General features: G+C 39.9%; 1 protein-coding gene across 5 annotated transcripts in view; it reads right to left on the bottom strand.

Moving 5' to 3' along the window:
• NDUFAF6 (NADH:ubiquinone oxidoreductase complex assembly factor 6) overlaps positions 1-13,256 on the bottom strand; it is a 31,953-nt gene extending 18,697 nt beyond the window's left edge. The window contains exons 1-4 of one of the 5 annotated variants that reach the window (XM_080802829.1): positions 13,005-13,230; positions 7,029-7,128; positions 5,126-5,248; positions 4,226-4,350 (exon numbers count right to left, since the gene is read on the bottom strand). In XM_080802829.1, coding sequence (XP_080658955.1) covers positions 4,226-4,282 — 57 coding nt within the window. In that variant the 5' untranslated portion in view covers positions 4,283-4,350; positions 5,126-5,248; positions 7,029-7,128; positions 13,005-13,230. Of the gene's footprint in view, positions 1-4,225; positions 4,351-5,125; positions 5,249-7,024; positions 7,129-13,004 lie in introns of all 5 variants that reach the window. The other 4 variants (XM_080802830.1, XM_080802826.1, XM_080802828.1 and 1 more) reach the window with 4 other exon arrangements.
• Between the last annotated feature and the right edge of the window lie 5,403 nt (positions 13,257-18,659).

Below are 18,659 nucleotides of genomic sequence, written 5' to 3' on the forward strand. Positions count from 1 at the left end.
ATTCTCCAGAATAGACCACATCCTGGGTCATAAATCAGGTCTCAATCGGTACCAAAAGATCGAGATCATTCCCTGCATATTTTCAGACCACAATGCTCTGAAGCTCGAACTCAATCACAAGAGGAAATTTGGAAAGAACGCAAATACATGGAGACTAAACAGCATCCTTCTAAAAAATGAATGGGTCAACCAGGAAATTAAAGAAGAATTGAAAAAATTCATGGAAACAAATGATAATGAAAACACAACAGTTCAAAATCTGTGGGACACAACAAAGGCAGTCCTGAGAGGAAAATATATAGCAGTGCAAGCCTTTCTCAAGAAACAAGAAAGGTCTCAAATACACAACCTAACCCTACACCTAAAGGAGCTGGAGAGAGAACAACAAAGAAAGCCTAAACCCAGCAGGAGAAGAGAAATCATAAAGATCAGAGCAGAAATCAATGAAATAGAAACTAAAAAAACAATAGAACAAATCAACAAAACTAGGAGCTGGTTCTTTGAAAGAATTAATAAGATTGATAAGCCCCTGGCCAGACTTATCAAAAAGAAAAGAGAAAGGACGCAAATAAATAAAATCATGAATGAAAGAGGAGAGATCACAACCAACACCAAAGAAATACAAACAATTATAAGAACATACTACGAGCAACTCTATGGCAACAAATTTGACAACCTGGAAGAAATGGATACATTTCTAGAGATGTATAAACTACCACAACTGAACCAGGAAGAAATAGATAACCTGAACAGACCCATAACCAGTAAGGAGATTGAAACAGTCATCAAAAATCTCCAAACAAACAAAAGTCCAGGACCAGACGGCTTCCCAGGGGAATTCTACCAAACATTTAAAGAAGAATTAATTCCTATTCTCCTGAAACTGTTCCAAAAAATAGAAATGGAAGGAAAACTTCCAAACTCATTCTATGAGGCCAGCATCACCTTGATCCCAAAACCAGACAAGGATCCCACCAAAAAAGAGAATTACAGACCAATATCCTTGATGAACACAGATGCGAAAATTCTCACCAAAATACTGGCCAATAGGATCCAACAGTACATTAAAAGGATTATTCACCACGACCAAGTGGGATTTATTCCAGGGCTGCAAGGTTGGTTCAACATCTGCAAATCCATCAATGTGATACAATACATTAATAAAAGAAAGAGTAAGAACCATATGATACTCTCAATAGATGCTGAAAAAGCATTTGACAAAGTGCAGCATCCCTTCCTGATTAAAACTCTTCAAAGTGTAGGGATAGAAGGCACATACCTCAATATTATCAAAGCCATCTATGAAAAACCCACCGCAAATATCATTCTCAATGGAGAAAAACTGAAAGCTTTTCCGCTAAGGTCAGGAACACGGCAGGGATGTCCGTTATCACCACTGCTGTTCAACATAGTACTAGAAGTCCTAGCCTCAGCAATCAGACAACAAAAAGAAATTAAAGGCATCCAAATCGGCAAAGAAGAAGTCAAACTATCACTCTTTGCAGATGATATGATACTATATGTGGAAAACCCAAAAGGCTCCACTCCAAAACTGCTAGAACTTATACAGGAATTCAGTAAAGTGTCAGGATATAAAGTCAATGCACAGAAATCAGTCGCATTTCTTTACACTAACAACAAGACAGAAGAAAGAGAAATTGAGGAGTCAGTCCCATTTACAATCGTACCCAAAACCATAAGATACCTAGGAATAAATCTAACCAAAGAGGCAAAGAATCTATACTCAGAAAACTATAAAGTACTCATGAAAGAAATTGAGGAAGACACAAAGAAATGGAAAAATATTCCATGCTCATGGATTGGAAGAACAAATATTGTGAAAATGTCTATTTTACCTAAAGCAATCTACACATTTAATGCAATCCCTATCAAAATCCCATCCATTTTTTTTAAAGAAATAGAACAAATAATCCTAAAATTTATATGGAACCAGAAAAGACCTCGAATAGCCAAAGGAATATTGAAAAAGAAAGCCAAAGTCGGTGGTATCACAATTCCAGACTTAAAGCTCTATTACAAAGCTGTCATCATCAAGACAGTATGGTACTGGCACAAAAACAGACATATAGACCAATGGAACAGAATAGAGAGCCCAGAAATAGACCCTCAACTCTATGGTCAACTAATCTTCGACAAAGCAGGAAAGAATATCCAATGGAAAAAAGACAGCCTCTTCAACAAATGGTGCTGGGAAAATTGGACAGCCACATGCAGAAAAATGAAATTGGACTATTTCCTTACACCACACACGAAAATAGACTCAAAGTGGATGAAGGACCTCAATGTGCGAAAGGAATCTATCAAAATCCTTGAGGAGAATGCAGGCAGCAACCTCTTTGACCTCCACCGCAGCAACTTCTTCCTAGGAACATCGTCAAAGGCAACAGAAGCAAGGGCAAAAATGAACTATTGGGATTTCATCAAGATCAAAAGCTTTTGCACAGCAAAGGAAACAGTTAACAAAACCAAAAGACAACTGACAGAATGGGAGAAGATATTTGCAAACGACATATCAGATAAAGGGCTCGTATCCAAAATCTATAAAGAGCTTATCAAACTCAATACCCAAAGAACAAATAATCCAGTCAAGAAATGGGCAGAGGACATGAACAGACATTTCTGCAAGGAAGACATCCAGATGGCCAACAGACACATGAAAAAATGCTCCACATCACTTGGCATCAGGGAAATACAAATCAAAACCACAATGAGATACCACCTCACACCAGTCAGAATGGCTAAAATTAACAAGTCAAGAAATGACAGATGCTGGCGAGGATGCGGAGAGAGGGGAACCCTCCTACACTGTTGGTGGGAATGCAAGCTGGTGCAACCACTCTGGAAAACAGTGTGGAGGTTCCTCAAAAAACTGAAAATAGAGCTACCCTACGACCCAGCAATTGCACTCCTGGGTATATATCCTAAAGATACAAACGTGGTGCTCCGAAGGGGCACGTGCACCCGAATGTTTATAGCAGCAATGTCCACAATAGCCAAACTGTGGAAAGCGCCTAGATGTCCATCAACAGATGAATGGATAAAGAAGATGTGGTATATATACACAATGGAATACTATGCAGCCATCAAAAGACATGAAATCTTGCCATTTGCGACGACGTGGATGGAACTAGAGGGTATCATGCTTAGCGAAATAAGTCAATCGGAGAAATATAACTATCATATGATCTCTTTGATATGAGGAAGTGGAGATGCAAGGTGGGGGGGTTTGGGGAGGGGTAGGAAAAGAAAAAATGAAAAGATGGGATTGGGAGGGAGACAAACCATAAAAGACTCAATCTCAAGAAACAGACTGAGGGTTGCGGGGGGGAAGGGGGATGGGAGAGGGTGGTGGGGAAATGGACATTGGGGAGGGTATGTGCTATGATGAGTGCTGTGAAATGTGTAAACCAGACGATTCACAGACCTGTACCCCTGGGGATAAAAATACATTATATGTTTATTAAAATAAAAAAATTAAAAAAAAAAAAAAAAAAAAAAAAAGCTTTGGCTATAAATTCAAACTGCAACTAACATTAATACACAGAGAAATGAAAAAGTCCATATGAAACACATATGGAATTACAGCTATGCAACTATTTAGTACCCTTAAAGCACCAATGAATCACTGTGGCAGAAAAGTGCTCTCTGAACAACACACTGTCAATCTTTCCCTATCCGATCTTCCAAAAGAACCTGACCCTCTCCAAAGAACCAATGGAAAGTTTTACTGGACAGTGGTCCAATAAGCATATGCTCCAGCAAGATTGGGAGGGGGAAAGGACATGAATGGGGACAACTGCTCTGCACACTCCCTGCTTCTTTCAAATATTCACATTAACCTCAACACTGATCATATCAAAAAGCTGGCCAACAGCAATCATCCAAAATTAAGCAGCTGTTAAAACTGGACAAATTGGTATGCGTGTAAACATTCTACAATTCAGATAAGTCTTCTGGTTTTTTTTAAGAGAGGCCAAGAACAAGATAAATTTGTGTTGAGGGAAGCTCTGATCTTCCACGATAATTCCAGGCAAAGGCCAGGACCTTCAATGCAAGTCTTAGCAGGAACCCCCACTGCAGTGATGTTTGCGTGTAAAATCATCGTTTTTCTGGGCTTTTGAGAAACTTTTCTTTAAACAGAGGCACCAAGGTTGAGGTTCTTAAAGTGAGATGAACAGAGGTAAACAACTAATCTAATACTCACAGCTTCCCATCCACTCTTTCTTCTCAGTCCCCGGTTGGGGGGGGCCTGGCTTTCCATCCTTACTGGGGCTCTGTGAAGTCAATCGGGGGCCCAGGAACGGGGCCTGCCTCTGCTGGTGCGCAGACCTGAGAAGAGGTGCACCCCTGTCAGGTCTGTTCAGTGGTTCCGTCACAGAACCTATCTTTCCCCACTCATGACACTACAGTGGGGACACAGATCAGTGACAAAAGACACCTAATCCCCTTCCTTCAGTCATGGTGTGGCATATTTCCAAACTCTGCAGGGCTGCCCATGAATGAAGGATCCATGTGAAACTATTTGCTAGATACATCTAACTATCCAAAGAATTCTCTAGCCCATAGGTTTCCATTCTCTAATACTTCAAATTCATCAGTGAATACGCAACTCTATCAGACTCAACAAGGCAGTTTTATATTTGGGCCGAGACAATGGTGAGGGCAAGTCTCCCTTCACCAAAGATCAGTGTGTGTTTTTCGACAGCCCACAGTATGGACTGGAGCACTAGAAAAAGGAGCTGCTGGGCAGACAGAATAATGAACCTGCCACTACTTCAAAATTTGTGGGGTTTAATTTCTACAGCGAATATGTGGAAAATAAATATATAACTGATAACACAAAGAGACCAGATTCCTCTTTTTTCCTTTAATAAAGAAATTCACTGAAGATCTGTGCAAATTATTAGCAGATGATTTTAAATTCCTCTGTCAAAACTAGCAGAGCTCTGACATTACATGAGCCTAAGATTATTTTCAGGATAGATTCCCTATCACCACTAGCCGAATTGTATGCATCAAAAGGTATGCTCAAAAAAAAAAAAAAAAAAGGTATGCTCAAATAACACTTAAAAATTAAAAGTAGCATTTTGTTTTTGTTTTTTACCTTCCATAGCTCGAGGGCCACAGGCTGCTGGGGTGGGTTGTCACGGTATATGTCGTCCACTGTTTTTTTCCAAAACTCCATTCTCATCAATCCAATTGTTTTCTCAGAGACGGAGTCCTTAACCTGTAAACAGCGTTCAAATACCTTAATAAATGCACTCTTCACAGTCTCAAAATCAGTATCTGTGACTGCATAATCACAGAATTCAGCCAAAAAATAAGTTTAATTCTATACATTTGTTTTAATTTTTCCTTGAAACTATATATAAATTAAATTGTTGTCATTAAGAGTTTCCTAAGTAAAACCTGCAAATTACTTCCAATTATTTTCAAGGTTTGCATTCCAAAATAGGAAATATTCTTCTAGAAATAAATTGCAGGGGCACCTGGGTGGCTCAGTGGGTTAAAGCCTCTGCCTTCGGCTCAGGTCATGATCCCAGGGTCCTGGGATCAAGCCCCGCATCGGGCTCTCTGCTCAGCGGGGAACCTGCTTCCTCCTCTCTCTCTGCTGCCTCTCTGCCTACTTGTGATCTCTGTCAAATAAATAAAATATTAAAAAAAAGAAAGAAATAAAGAAATTACAAGAAAAAAACATATTTGGGGGGGGGACATTTAGATTAAAAGAAACTTGATAGAGGAACCAGTTGCTGTATGTGGAGTTTATCTGACTCCTGATTTGAAGAGAAAGAAACAACTGGGAAAAATCTGAATACTGGATGTTTAATGATATTAAGGAATTCTTAAATTTTTATTGTATGACAGTGGTGTTATAATTACTTTCTAATGAATTATCATCTGGAGATACGTACTGTAATATTTACAGATGAAAAAATTTATCTGAGACTTATTTCAAAAATAACAGAGGTAAAAAAAAAAAAATAACAGAGGTGAGGAGGGGATAGGTGCAGATAGAGATGAAAAATCAAGATTGGCCATAAATTAGTAACTGCTGGAGCTGGGTGATGGGTTTATGGGAGTTTATTATACTACTCTCTCCAATTCTACATATGTTCAAAGCTTTCCATAATAGAAACATTTTTAAAAATAAGTGGAAGAGAAGAAAAACAATCTTCATTGGATTAGTGATGCTAAAATTATTTCCAAGTCTGGAGATAAACCTAGGAAACAGAACCAGGGGCTTTCTAGATTAAAGCAGGGAAGGAAGTAACATGTATCAAATGTCCAGGAGTGCCAGCCCTTTGCTAGATGCTGTCCCAGAGATTATGTGATCACAGTCCTCACCACAAACCCGCACAAACATACCCCTTTACAAACAGAGAAATTGTGGCTCAAAAACGTGTAGTTTATCTCGTGCTCTGCATGTTCAGAGCTCTTATATTGGAACCAGAAGGGTATGCAAAAGACTATGGGAGAGGGAGCAGTTGACTACAAAGGGGCACAAGAGGGAATTTTGGGGGGTTGACTGTTCTTTTTTCATGACTATGGTGGTGAATGCATGACTCTATGCATGTCTGAAAACCTATAGAACTGTATACCACAAAAAGTGAATTTTATTATATGTACATTTAAATAAACTCATTCATTCACTCACCAAGTAATTTCTCTCTCTCTCTCTCTTTTTTTCTTGAGAGTGCACACATGCAAGTGGGGAAGGGGCGGAGGGGGAGGGAGAGAGAGAATCTTAAGCAGCTCCATGCTCAGCGAGGCGCCCTACCCAGAGGCTCAATCCTACAACCCTGATATCATGACAAACATTAAGTTTGTTAGCTAGTTTATGTTTGGAATTGAATTGGTAAGCCTAAATGGCGGGACAAAGAAATCACCAGCAGAGACCTTATGCACATCTAACATATAAGTTATAACTGTATTTCTTTATGGTTCAGCATTAAACACATTATATCACCATTTTTGCAAATAATTTTTTAAGGTATTTTAATACCAGCCTGAGCCAGTTCCACATTGAAGGCCCTCAGTGCAAAAGCAGAACTTCTGGATCCTGCAGGGAGCAGCAGGGAGCATAAATAGCCTTCATAATCTCGTTTCCTACAACAAACAGGCAAAAAAAGACAAGTCACTTTTCACTTTCTAAACTGTACACACAAAAAATGCTGACTAGAATTAACTGGGGAAAAAAAAGGTCTCAATTCAAAATAGGCCTGAAATTTCTTATATTTTATACTTGTTTCTTTAAAACTACAAAAAAAGTAATTGCCCCCAATCCCAGACCAGTTAAAAAGAAATAATCTCCATTAATTTATTAGGATTTACACAGTATTTATAATTTTTATTGTTTCAGAATCACTTTGATTTTAGTAAGAATTCAAATGACCTACTGAGGTAGAAATCAAGAAAGTAATACCAGCAAATATTGGTATGAACTCACAGTTTTTAATACACAGATAAGACATAAAAACAGAAAGTAATATGGAGCGTGTGGGTGTGTGTGCCTGGGTGTACACTTAGGTTTCCCAGCAGCATCTGCTGAGAGAACCTAGGAGCAATGATACTCCCCACGCGCCCAGTATCAATGAACACACCTACCACCTAGATCTTTGGTTTCTAAATATCATTCTTCACTAGAAGAAACTAGGGCTCATTGGAGGAGGGACTAAGTCCAGGGCTGGGGCAGGGAAAATACAAGATAAGCCAGAAACATCTTCTTGGACAGAAAGCAATGAAATATTCAGAGTGGAAGGAATTTTCAAAATGACAAAGACACTGGCCGGACAAAATTCTCACTGACTAAGTCTGGGACAATATGAGCATCAAAAACAAAAAACAAAAATAAAAACAATGAGAGTAACAGAATGTAACAGAATGCCATAAGCCCATACCAATATAAAAGAATGGATGACTAGGAAGAGAAGGAAAAACTTAACAATAGTACAATGCCAAATTGTACTATTTGATAACTCTGATAAATCTAGAAGGCATGCTGAAAATTTTTTAAATAAGCATTTGATAACTATCAAAGTAACAATTCAGTCAAAAATCATCAATAAATGTCTTAAAATGTTAAATGGGTGAAAGTTTGACAGAAACAGAATGTTGACATATCCTGTGAAGTATCTCTTCACAAAATACATGTTACTAATTAACATTCTTATGAACTAAATTTACAGGGGAGAAACCTAAAAGATATCTTTTCAACCAAGTAATAAAAGGTTCATACAACAGAAATAGGATACTCAACATTATGTACTTCCTGAAACGTGACTGAGAAAAACACAGTGTTGCTTCTGTGATATTCCTGCCAAAAATGTATAAATCACAAAGAAACATTAAATAAACCCAACTGAGAAAAATTCTACATAGTAACTGGCCTGTTCTCTTCAAAAACTGTCAAGCTAATGAAAGATAAGGGAAGACTGAGAAATTGTTCTAAAGAGATTTGACAACTAAATGTAGCATCCTGGATGTATGAAAGTCATAATTGAAAAACCAGTAAAATTTGAATGGAGTCTGTGGATCCAGTGGTAATACTGGATTGATTTTAACGTCCTGATTTTGATGGTTGTACTATAGTTACGTGAAAGAGGACCCTTGTGTGTATTAAAAAATACCCACCAAGGGGCACCTGGGTGGCTCAGTCGGTTGAGTGACCAACTCTTGCTTTTGGCTCAGGTCATGATCTTGGGGTTATGGGATCAAGCCTGATGTCAGGCTTTGCACCTGGTAGGAAGACTGCTTGAGAATCTCTCTCTCCCTCTCCGGCTGCCTCTCTCCCACTCACAAGCACACTCTCTCTCTAGCTTGCTCACTCTAAAATAAATAAATAAATAAATCTTAAAAAAAAAAAAAAAAAACACAAACATATTAAGGGGAAGTAATGGGGCATCATGTCTACATCTTTTTCTCAAATGGATCAGAATGTTAACAATAAGGGAATTTGGATGAAGAGTATATTGGAACTCTGTGTACTATCTCTGTAATTTCTGTATCAATTTGAAATTACTTCAAGATATAAAGTTTAAAATAATGTAATCATTATATACATCATAGGATGACTACCTATCAACAAGGCTACTTCACTATAATACATTGGAACTTTATTATAACATTATTTCCTATAAAACAGTAATCTAAATAAAGGGGGTCCAACCTCCTTCTATGGAGTTTAGGTACTGAAATTCAGACTACTCTCACATTTCACTGGTTCACTTTTTTTTCTATTTCATTTTCTTTTTTGAGAGAGAGAAAAAGAATGTGAGCAGGAGGGAGGGGCAGAGGGAGAGAGAGAGAGAATCCCAGACAGGTGCCATGCTCAGTGCAGAGCCCAACATGGGACTTGATCTCACCACCCTGAGGTCACCACCTGAGCTGAAATCAGGAGTTGGACACTCAATTGACTGAGTCACCCAGGGGCTCCTCAACTGGTTCACATTTTGTTGTAGGCCTAACAGAGAACTTAAACCTCTTCTAGCCACACCCTTCACAATTTCCTCCAACTTCCACATAGACAAAAGGAAGCAATAATGACAAGTAACAGTGCTATCACAAAATAGCTCTACTAAAAAAATCTCACCATAAGTGGCTGCAGCTGCAAAATGGACAGTGTGGGCAAAACAGCTCTATAATTTATACTTTCACATACATAAAGATATATTTTAAAATTTAATTTTAATATAAAAAGTCTCTGCACTTCAAAATTGTTTAAAACACTAGGATGTTAATATGAAACAGTGAGAAAATAGTGACTTGAAATCAAGACCACAATCTTAATTTCCGTTCAAGTAGTTGACAGAAATGATACCTGCCACATCTATTTCTCAATTTGCAAATGAGGCTTGATAACCGACCTGTTTCATATCTCCTAAAAATAATATGTGAAGTTCTTCAGGTTTCTTACAGCGAAATGAAAAATGAAGACATACTAGTATGGTAACAACCTTTGGGAAATAAGATATTCTACACAGAGAAGGATTTCCCTGTAAGGTTTTTTTTTTTTTTCTTTCTCTCTCTCTCTCTCTTTTTGGTTGGAAATTTTTCTAAACAATATTACCAACTTCTTTATACTGAGTAAGGTACACTGAATATTTAATCATTTCTTCATCACTCAGGATCAGTGTTATAAATACTGATTACTGGCAGACAAGGGTATCTTAAGTAGCCAAACAAGGTCCAGTTATTGGAGAACTATTCCAGATAGTGAGAAATTCCATACTATGATGGTTTTATACAGCAACAGGGTCAAGAACCTTTCATTTTCATTCATTCATTGTAACATTTATCCAGTGCCCACTACGCGACAGCACTGTGCTGACAGCACTGTGCTAGACGCTGAAGATAGGTATAGACTTCAGTCTGGTAGAGAGAGGCAGACATATGAAAGATAAGCATATCTGGTGTTAGGACTGCTGTGCTAGTTCTAGTTCCATGGACCTGTGCCATCAAGTCACAAAAAGGTGGTTCCCCAGTGAGGCTGTAGGAGAATGAACAGTACACTTTCAGACATCACCACTAACACCTCCTTACCTCCTTACAGCACTAATCCCAAGGCCTGAGGCAGCCTTGGGGTTCCTCAAAATGATACCCCCAAGAAACCTATGTAAATTAGGTTTGAGATATTCCCAAGAACCTAGCCTCCTAGCAGAGCTCTGGCTGGCTAACCTGAACTTCTGGCCTGGTATCTTTTTCAGTATTTGGAGGCCTTACATAACATATATCCCCATAACAACCCTGCCCAGATCATTTCAGAGGTCAAATCCTGCAAAGATTAATGGACAGTCAGAAGCTAGAAATTGTAATCTTTCTTTCAAGTTTTTGTTTTTATTTAAAACCTACTATTGTGCATATGTTATGTGCCAGCATTTTCATATACATCATTGCATTTAACCCTCATAACCAGACTATAAAGTAGTAGAAATTTACAAATGAGGAAACAGCTGAATCTTAATGTGAGTAACTTTCTCAAATGATGGATCTAGGATTAATAAACTCAGACGAGGTCTGCCTGTAAAATCCAAGCTTTTTAATAAATCACTAGAGCCAAAGGTGTTCATCCCACTCAAATACCTATATGGACAGATTAAGTATCTGTCCATTTGTAAATATATATTTGAGAAAACTGTCATGTGATAACCATAGACTATTACTGGAAGAAGAGTATGATCACTATATATACATATATATATGCACACTAGTGTATATACATAGTGTGTGTATGTATATATATACACACACACTATATATAGAGAAATAGATATACTACATATATGTAGTAATATATATGTAATGTATATACTGCATATATGTAGTGATATATATTATATGTAATATAGTGATCGTACTATTACTTATACATAATAATACATAAGAGATTAGGAAGAGTGAAGGTGCCTGGGTGGCTCAGTCGTCTAAGTGTCTGCCTTCAGCTCGGGTCATGATTCTGGAGTCCTGGGACCAAACCCCACTCCTCTGCTCAGCAGGGAGTCTGCTTCTCCCTCTCTCTCTGCTCCTCACCCCCTCATGCTCTTTCTCTCGTTCACTCTCTCTCTCTCAAACAAAATAAAATCTTAAAAAGAAAAAAGAAGTTAGGAAGAGTGAGTATTCACCTCTGGATAGGGAAGTTAGGATACTACAAGTGTCAAAAATTGCACTGGACAAGTGGATATGGGTGGTAAACATTTTGGCAACTTGTGTCTTTTTACCATGAAAAAATGATTAACTTTAAAATATATAAAACTGGGGACGCCTGGGTGGCTCAGTGGGTTAAAGCCTCTGCCTTCGGCTCAGGTCATGATCCCAGGTCCTGGTATCGAGCCCCGCATCAGGCTCTCTGCTCAGCGGGGAGCCTGCTTCCCTTCCTCTCTCTCTCTCTGCCTCTCTGCCTACTTGTGATCTCTGTCTGTCAAATAAATATATAAAATCTTAAAATAAATAAATATATATATATAAAACTGAATACAACTTTTTGGCAGCTTTGGCTTTTACAAGTTCTTACTGCTCTGATTTCCACGATTGTTATCTTGTTTCTGTTATAAGTAATAAATAGAGTGGGACAGGAACGTTATTTTTAAAAGTGATTAAAAACAAAATTCTGAAATGCATGGGAATTCTGTTGTGCTATGCAACCTTTTACTAAAATGAAATTCGAAAACATCGGATTTATTAGCCTTGTCAGATCGAAGGTAGCTTAACTATTCTAGCACTTCTCAGAAGTTAAGACCAGGTACATTGAGCATTTCACCACTGTTTTAAATCAAAGGCAGCAGAAGGGCAGCAGGGCCTAAGCCACTGGTCTTTGCAGTCAGGCCCAATTCCACGGCTGGAGCCTGCCCAGATCCACCTGGTGACCTAATTCACCTAATTCGACTCCACACATGATTAACAGTGGCTGCCATGTGCCAAGCCATTCCGGTGTTATCAGGGTGAACAAAATTGTCACCAGGCCCTGACTTGATGAGACTATTCTACTGAATCTCAGGTAAATCCCCAAATCTCTCAAAACCTTCGTATCCTCATCCATTACATATGATAATAATGGCCTATATTGTACTCACTGTGCCCTTGTTTTGTACCAGGCACCGTTCTAAATGCTTTAATCCTCAAAACCCTCAATGGTAAGGTCTACATTTTTGCGTCAATAATTTGTAACGAAGATAAGTAAATTACCTGTACTTTGCATAGTGCCTGACACGTAAGAGCTCACTTAGCTAAAAGTCGTCTGTCAAATTTTTAAGGTGTGCATGCAGTACGTTTAGGTAAAAATTAGGTTTCAGTCAAGGTGACAGACGAAGGAGTTTTGCCACAATTCTGTGACCGCCGTGAAAGTTCCCGTGGCCTCACTCCCCGCCAACCCGAGCGCAGGAAGGCAACGGGGTCCGCTCGCCCGGGCCAGCCCCGAGTCCCGCCACGCCCGCCCGGGCCCCCTCGGGCAGCCCCCCGACCGCCAGCCGGGGCAAGCCGGGCTCGCTCACCGCAGCAGCTCCATGCAGTAGCGGTCGGAGCCCAAGGTGCCCGCTCCGCTGGCCGCGGCCACGCTCCGCGCGGACCCCACGAGCCCCGGGAGCCGCCAGGCTCGCGCCCACAGGCTCCGGGGCGGGCGGCGGCGGCACAGGCAGGCAACGCCGAGCCGCAGCGGGCCGCAGGCGGAGCGCAGCACGGAGGCCGCCATGACACCGACGCCGCGTGCCCTTCGACCCCGCCACGCCCCCGCAGGTCCACCCGCCCGCCTCTCAGCGGCGGCCCGGAGGCCCAGGGAGGCAGATCGGAGCGGAGCCAGGTGTCGCTGTGGTCCTCTGCATCTGGGCCGCCGCCCCGCTCTTCTGCCCTGTGGGTTCCGCCCCAGCTCTCCGCCTTCCTTCCAGGTCCTTCTGAAAATGTATTTATCGAGGTAGGAGGATAGAGAATATGTTATTTGACAGTTTACTAGCTTAACTTACAACTTTTAAGTATTTGTCACATGATATGTGAGCTTTCATTGGTACTCTTACCCGCGGCCTTTCAAATATTAGAGCTGTTGGGTCTAGTTGCCGAGACCTGCCCTGGTCCAAGCCATCCCTGCCTCTATCTGGATCCCAGTGACACCTGCCCTGACTATTCATGCGGTAGCCAGACAGGTTCTTTCTAAATTATCCATCTGGTCATGATCCTTGCTTGCTTGACAGTCTTTACTGTGCATTGGATAACACCCCTCCACGATTATGGCCTCTACTTTTCAGCCTCAACCCTATTTGCATTTGTGACTCCATCTCCTTAGACCCAAAGGAGTGTACCTGTTGCCTGGACCTTCGGAACTCCAGCCTGTTCACCCGGCTTTAGTTTTACTCCCTGAGACCGCCTCTCTGCAGCCTGCGCAGGACCTCAGACCCTCCTGCATCATGTTTTGTTTTCCCTCTGGGCTTCTGTCCTTTAGCTCTGACAGACACACGCTAGTGTTTTCAATACCACAATTTAAACCTGATCCGTTAAAGAAAAAAAAAAATCACTCATCTAATATCTCCAGTTCTGAGCTCCTGCCTAGCAGGATTTTTCTATCCTGACATCTTACCGCTACTTCAAAGTCTGCTGGCTAAAAACCAAATCAAACTACTGTCCTTCTTAGTCTCTTCATCTGAACAGTATTCCCACTTCTCACAACCAGAGGAAACACTTTGGAGTCATCCTTCCCTTTTCCTCTTCTATATCTAATGTAATATAGTTAGGTCCATCAGGGTTTTTTTTTTTTTTTTCCTTCACATACATCTGTGGCTTCATAGCTGATGAGAAACCTGGACTCAGATCCTGGCTCCACTTCCTAATCTCTGTGACCTTGGGTGATAGATTTACCTTTTCTTATGCCTCAGATTCCTCCCCTATGAAATGGAAATAATAATCCTACCTCATAAGGTTCTTAGGAGAATTAAATAAGTTAATGCATTTAAGGCACCTAGGCTGTGTCTGGCCCATAAACAGGACTTATCACAAGTCAGCTAAGTAGGGAAAATATTAAGAAAGACTATTTAAAAGGAGCAAAAAGTGATGCCTGGGTGGCTCAGTCCGCTAGATGTCTAACTCTTGATTTCAGCTCAGATCATAGTCTCAGGGTTGTGAGATCGAGCCCTGCAATGAGCTCCATGCTGAGTGTGGAGCCTGCTTCAGATTCTCTCTCTCCCCCTCTCCCTCTGCCCCCTTGCCCCCCAGGTGCTCTTTCTCCCTCTCTCTAAAAAAATAAAAGGAGGAAGAGATTGCTGGGTGTCCTAATGGGAAGCTAGCCATCTGTCAGGTTATTTGAGTCTGTGGGGTCTTCGTGCCTTTCATTATCTTTGAGCTGTTTTACACTTCCATAAGCTACAGGATATTGACAATAGTGCAAATAATTCTTGTCCATAAATTTTTGTGTAGGAGATTCTGTTGATTAGCAATAATAATGGATATTAACCAGTTTTGCCAGTTTTGTGTCTGTTAAGCAGATTTACTTAAGCATTCCTAAATGCCTATCTAGTCTGGTACTTTGATTACTTCTTCAAATTGGTCACAACATCTTCCTGGTTCCCACATTAAGTAATGAGTTAAATGAAAAAACTTTTTTTTAGAAGAGTTTATTTTGGGGTCTCCTGGATGGCACAGGTGGTTAAGCATCTGACTCTTGGTTTCAGCTCAGGTGGTGATCTCAGGGTTGTGAGATTGAGCCCCAAGTCAGGCTCCACACTGAGCATGGCATCTGTTTGAGATTCTTTGTCCCTCTTCCTCTGTCCCTCCCACTCATGCTCTGTCTCTCCCTCTCTGAAATAAATAAATACATCTTTTAAAAAAAATATTTTAAGTCATCTCTACAACCCAACATGGGGCTCGAACTCACAACCCCAAGATCAAGAGTCTAATGCTTTACTGACTCAGCCAGCTAGGTGCCCTTTAAATGAAATTTTTTTTTTTTTTTTAAAGATTTATTTATTTATTTGTCAGAGAGAGAGAGGAGCGAGAGTGAGCACAAGCAGACAGAGTGGCAGGCAGAGGGAGAAGCAGGCTCCCTGCTGAGCAAGGAGCCCGATGTGGGACTCGATCCCAGGACGCTGGGATCATGACCTGAGCCGAAGGCAGCTGCTTAACCAACTGAGCCACCCAGGCGTCCCTAAATGAAATTTTTTGACCTGTGTTCATTTTCATCTGTATGAGAGTTGTGGTTATACAATCTTGTTAAAAATTATTCTTTAAGAACTACCATTAGGTGTTAGTAACTTCTCTTCCATCTTATTTCCAGTACCTACTTTCGCATCTTTCTGATGGACATATTTCATTTGCTTCCTTATCTCCAGGTCAATCAGTCTATATTGAAAAATTACCATTTCTAGTAATCACAAATTGATACAAATCTAAGTAATGTGTACTATGAGCCTGTAGATATATAAACCTTAAGGCTGAATTCCAAATAATGGCAAAAGAGGAAAAATTAAGAACTTTTAAAATTATGCTATGGATAACACCCTGCCACCAACTAACATTTATAAGAACATCTATTATTTGCTAATCTTCAAATTAATTTTTTATAATTATGAGCACATAAAATATTTCCTTAGTCTAATTACTGATATCAAACCAATATATTTGAAATATACATGTACTTTTATTCAGTCAAGGTTACAATCAAGGCAGAAGCTTAACCCCAGAATTAACATTTATAAATAAATGACCACAGAGCACAATTTGTTAACTTGGCCTTTTTTTTTTTTTAAGATTTTATTTATTTATTTGACAGACAGAGATCACAAGTAGGCAGAGAGGCAGGCAGAGAGAGAGAGGAGGAAGCAGGCTCCCTGCTGAGCAGAGAGCCCGATGCAGGGCTCGATCCCAGGACCCTGGGATCATGACCTGAGCTGAAGGCAGAGGCTTTAACCCACTGAGCCACCCAGGTTCCCCCTGTTAACTTGGCCTTTAGCCATGGCATTTGCTCACTATATCCTTTCTGAGTATATGGTGATTATAACTGTTCCATCTGTGTAATTATGGATGAAATATGATAACATTTCTTTCCAAGCTTTAGCCCAATAAAGATTGTCCTATGGTTGATCACTGTATTTTAAAGAGTTATGCCTTATTCTTCCAGAATATTGCTCCCCCTCTTATTTTTTCCATGCCCTCTGTCAAGAAGTGAGTTTCATTCCTTATGTTAAGAGTCAGCCTGGCATTTTGGTTTTAACATGACACCTTGCGCATCTAGACAGTCTGAGAGGGTCTACACCAGCTCACAGCTGGTTAAATCTCCCAGAATAAGGCTACTCCACATACTTTCTCCTCCTTCTCCAAGGCCCTCATTTCTTAGTCGTTTTTATTTTGTTATATGTTTTTCATCATTATATATATCTTTTTTTCACACACACACACAACATACATACATTTGCCTATATTTTCCAGATTTCCTTTAATGATATATATGTAATCATTAAAGAACATATATATATAATTAAAGCATATAAAGTTTACATATATATGTTGGGGAAAAAATCATGGTAAAACCAAGAATTCAAACAATTACTGTTTACATTTTGGTATTAGCGCTAACCTTTTTTCTATCCATAGGCTTTTTGCTTGTTTTAAAATATTGCCTGTACAGTATTACTTGAATACCCAAACATGGTTATAAATATTTATTATGCTATTATTTCACTTATTTTGAAACATTTATTGGAAGTCTGCTTTGTTCCTACATGATACCAGGTGCCCAGATTCCAGAGTGAGCAAGTAGACATGATCCATGTCCTCAAAGAGCTTGTTCTTTAGCTGTAGATAAAGACGTTTACCTAAAAATCATCATGAATAAATATATAATCATGTGACAACTGCTATTGTGTTAATAAGAATATAAATTCAGCTGCTCAAAGAAAAACACAAAATAACAGTGCTGTAAACAAGATAAACATTTATCCCTCTGTCATGTAGCAGTCTCAGATTGCATGGAAATTCCAGAGACTTAAGCTCTTTCGGTCTGATCCCTCCACCATCTGAGGAGTGTACCCCTTGCCGGTATGTCCAGTATGGCTCTCTAATACTTCCACATGGCAGCCAGTAGCAAGAGTGAAAGGATAAGAGGCAAGATGCCCTTCTCTTTAAGAGAATAGTCATTTTTGTGCCATGGCATATGACAAAGTATGTGCTTCTTTAAGCATTAACTAATAATCTTGCAGTGAGTCTAATTTCAAATTTCATAGTGGTGATGAACATAAACCATATATTAGATATATACAGGGGCGCCTGGGTGGCTCAGTCATTAAGCATCTGCTTTCAGCTCAGGTCATGATCCCAGGGTCCTGGGATGGAGACCTGCATCGGGTTCCCTGCTCCTCGGGAAACCTACTTCTCTCTCTCCCACTCTCCCTGCTTGTGTTCCCTCTTTCACTCTGTCAAATAAATAGGTAAAATCTTTAAAAATCTGATATATGTATATTAGATATATGCAGAATGATTATGTGATATGAAAATGTCTGTGATTTCATTTACTGCCAATATTTTTGTGCTTTGTTGCCTATATTCATAATTGAAGCAAATGCTAAATTTCAGTTAGCAGTTCACAAAACACAGATGTAATTTTTTTCCCATTCTAGTTCACAGGCTCCGAGAATTCTATCCACAACTTCTTTAGGTTAAGAACCTCCCACTTGGGACGCCTAGGGGCACAGTTGGTTGAGCCTCTGACTCGTGGTTTTGGCTCAGGTCGTGATCTCAGGGTCATGAGATCAAGCCCTGTGTGGGCCTCCACACTGAGTGTGGAGTCTGCTTAGAGTTTCTCTCTCCCTCTGCCCCTCCCCACTGTGCACACTTTCTCTCTCAAATAAATAAATAAATCTTAAAAAAAAAAAAAAAAAGAAACGAAAAGCTTCTGTTTTAAGGGAATACCCCAGAATTTGCACAAATCACATGTCCCCATATCCCATTGGTCAGAATTTAGATTTCTACAGGAGAAGCTGAGAAATAATTTTTTTTAAAAGAACATTTTTTTTAAAAGATTTTATTTATTTATTTGACAGACAGAGATCACAAAGAGGCAGAGAGGGAGGCAGAGAGAGAGGAGGAAGCAGGCTCCCTGCTGAGCAGAGAGCCCAATGCAGGACTCGATCCTAGGACCCTGGGATCATAGCCTGAGCCAAAGGCAGAGGCTT

The sequence above is a fragment of the Martes martes genome, assembly GCF_963455335.1.
Source record: "Martes martes genome assembly, chromosome: 4".
In the NCBI taxonomy this organism is placed as follows: Eukaryota; Metazoa; Chordata; class Mammalia; order Carnivora; family Mustelidae; genus Martes; species Martes martes.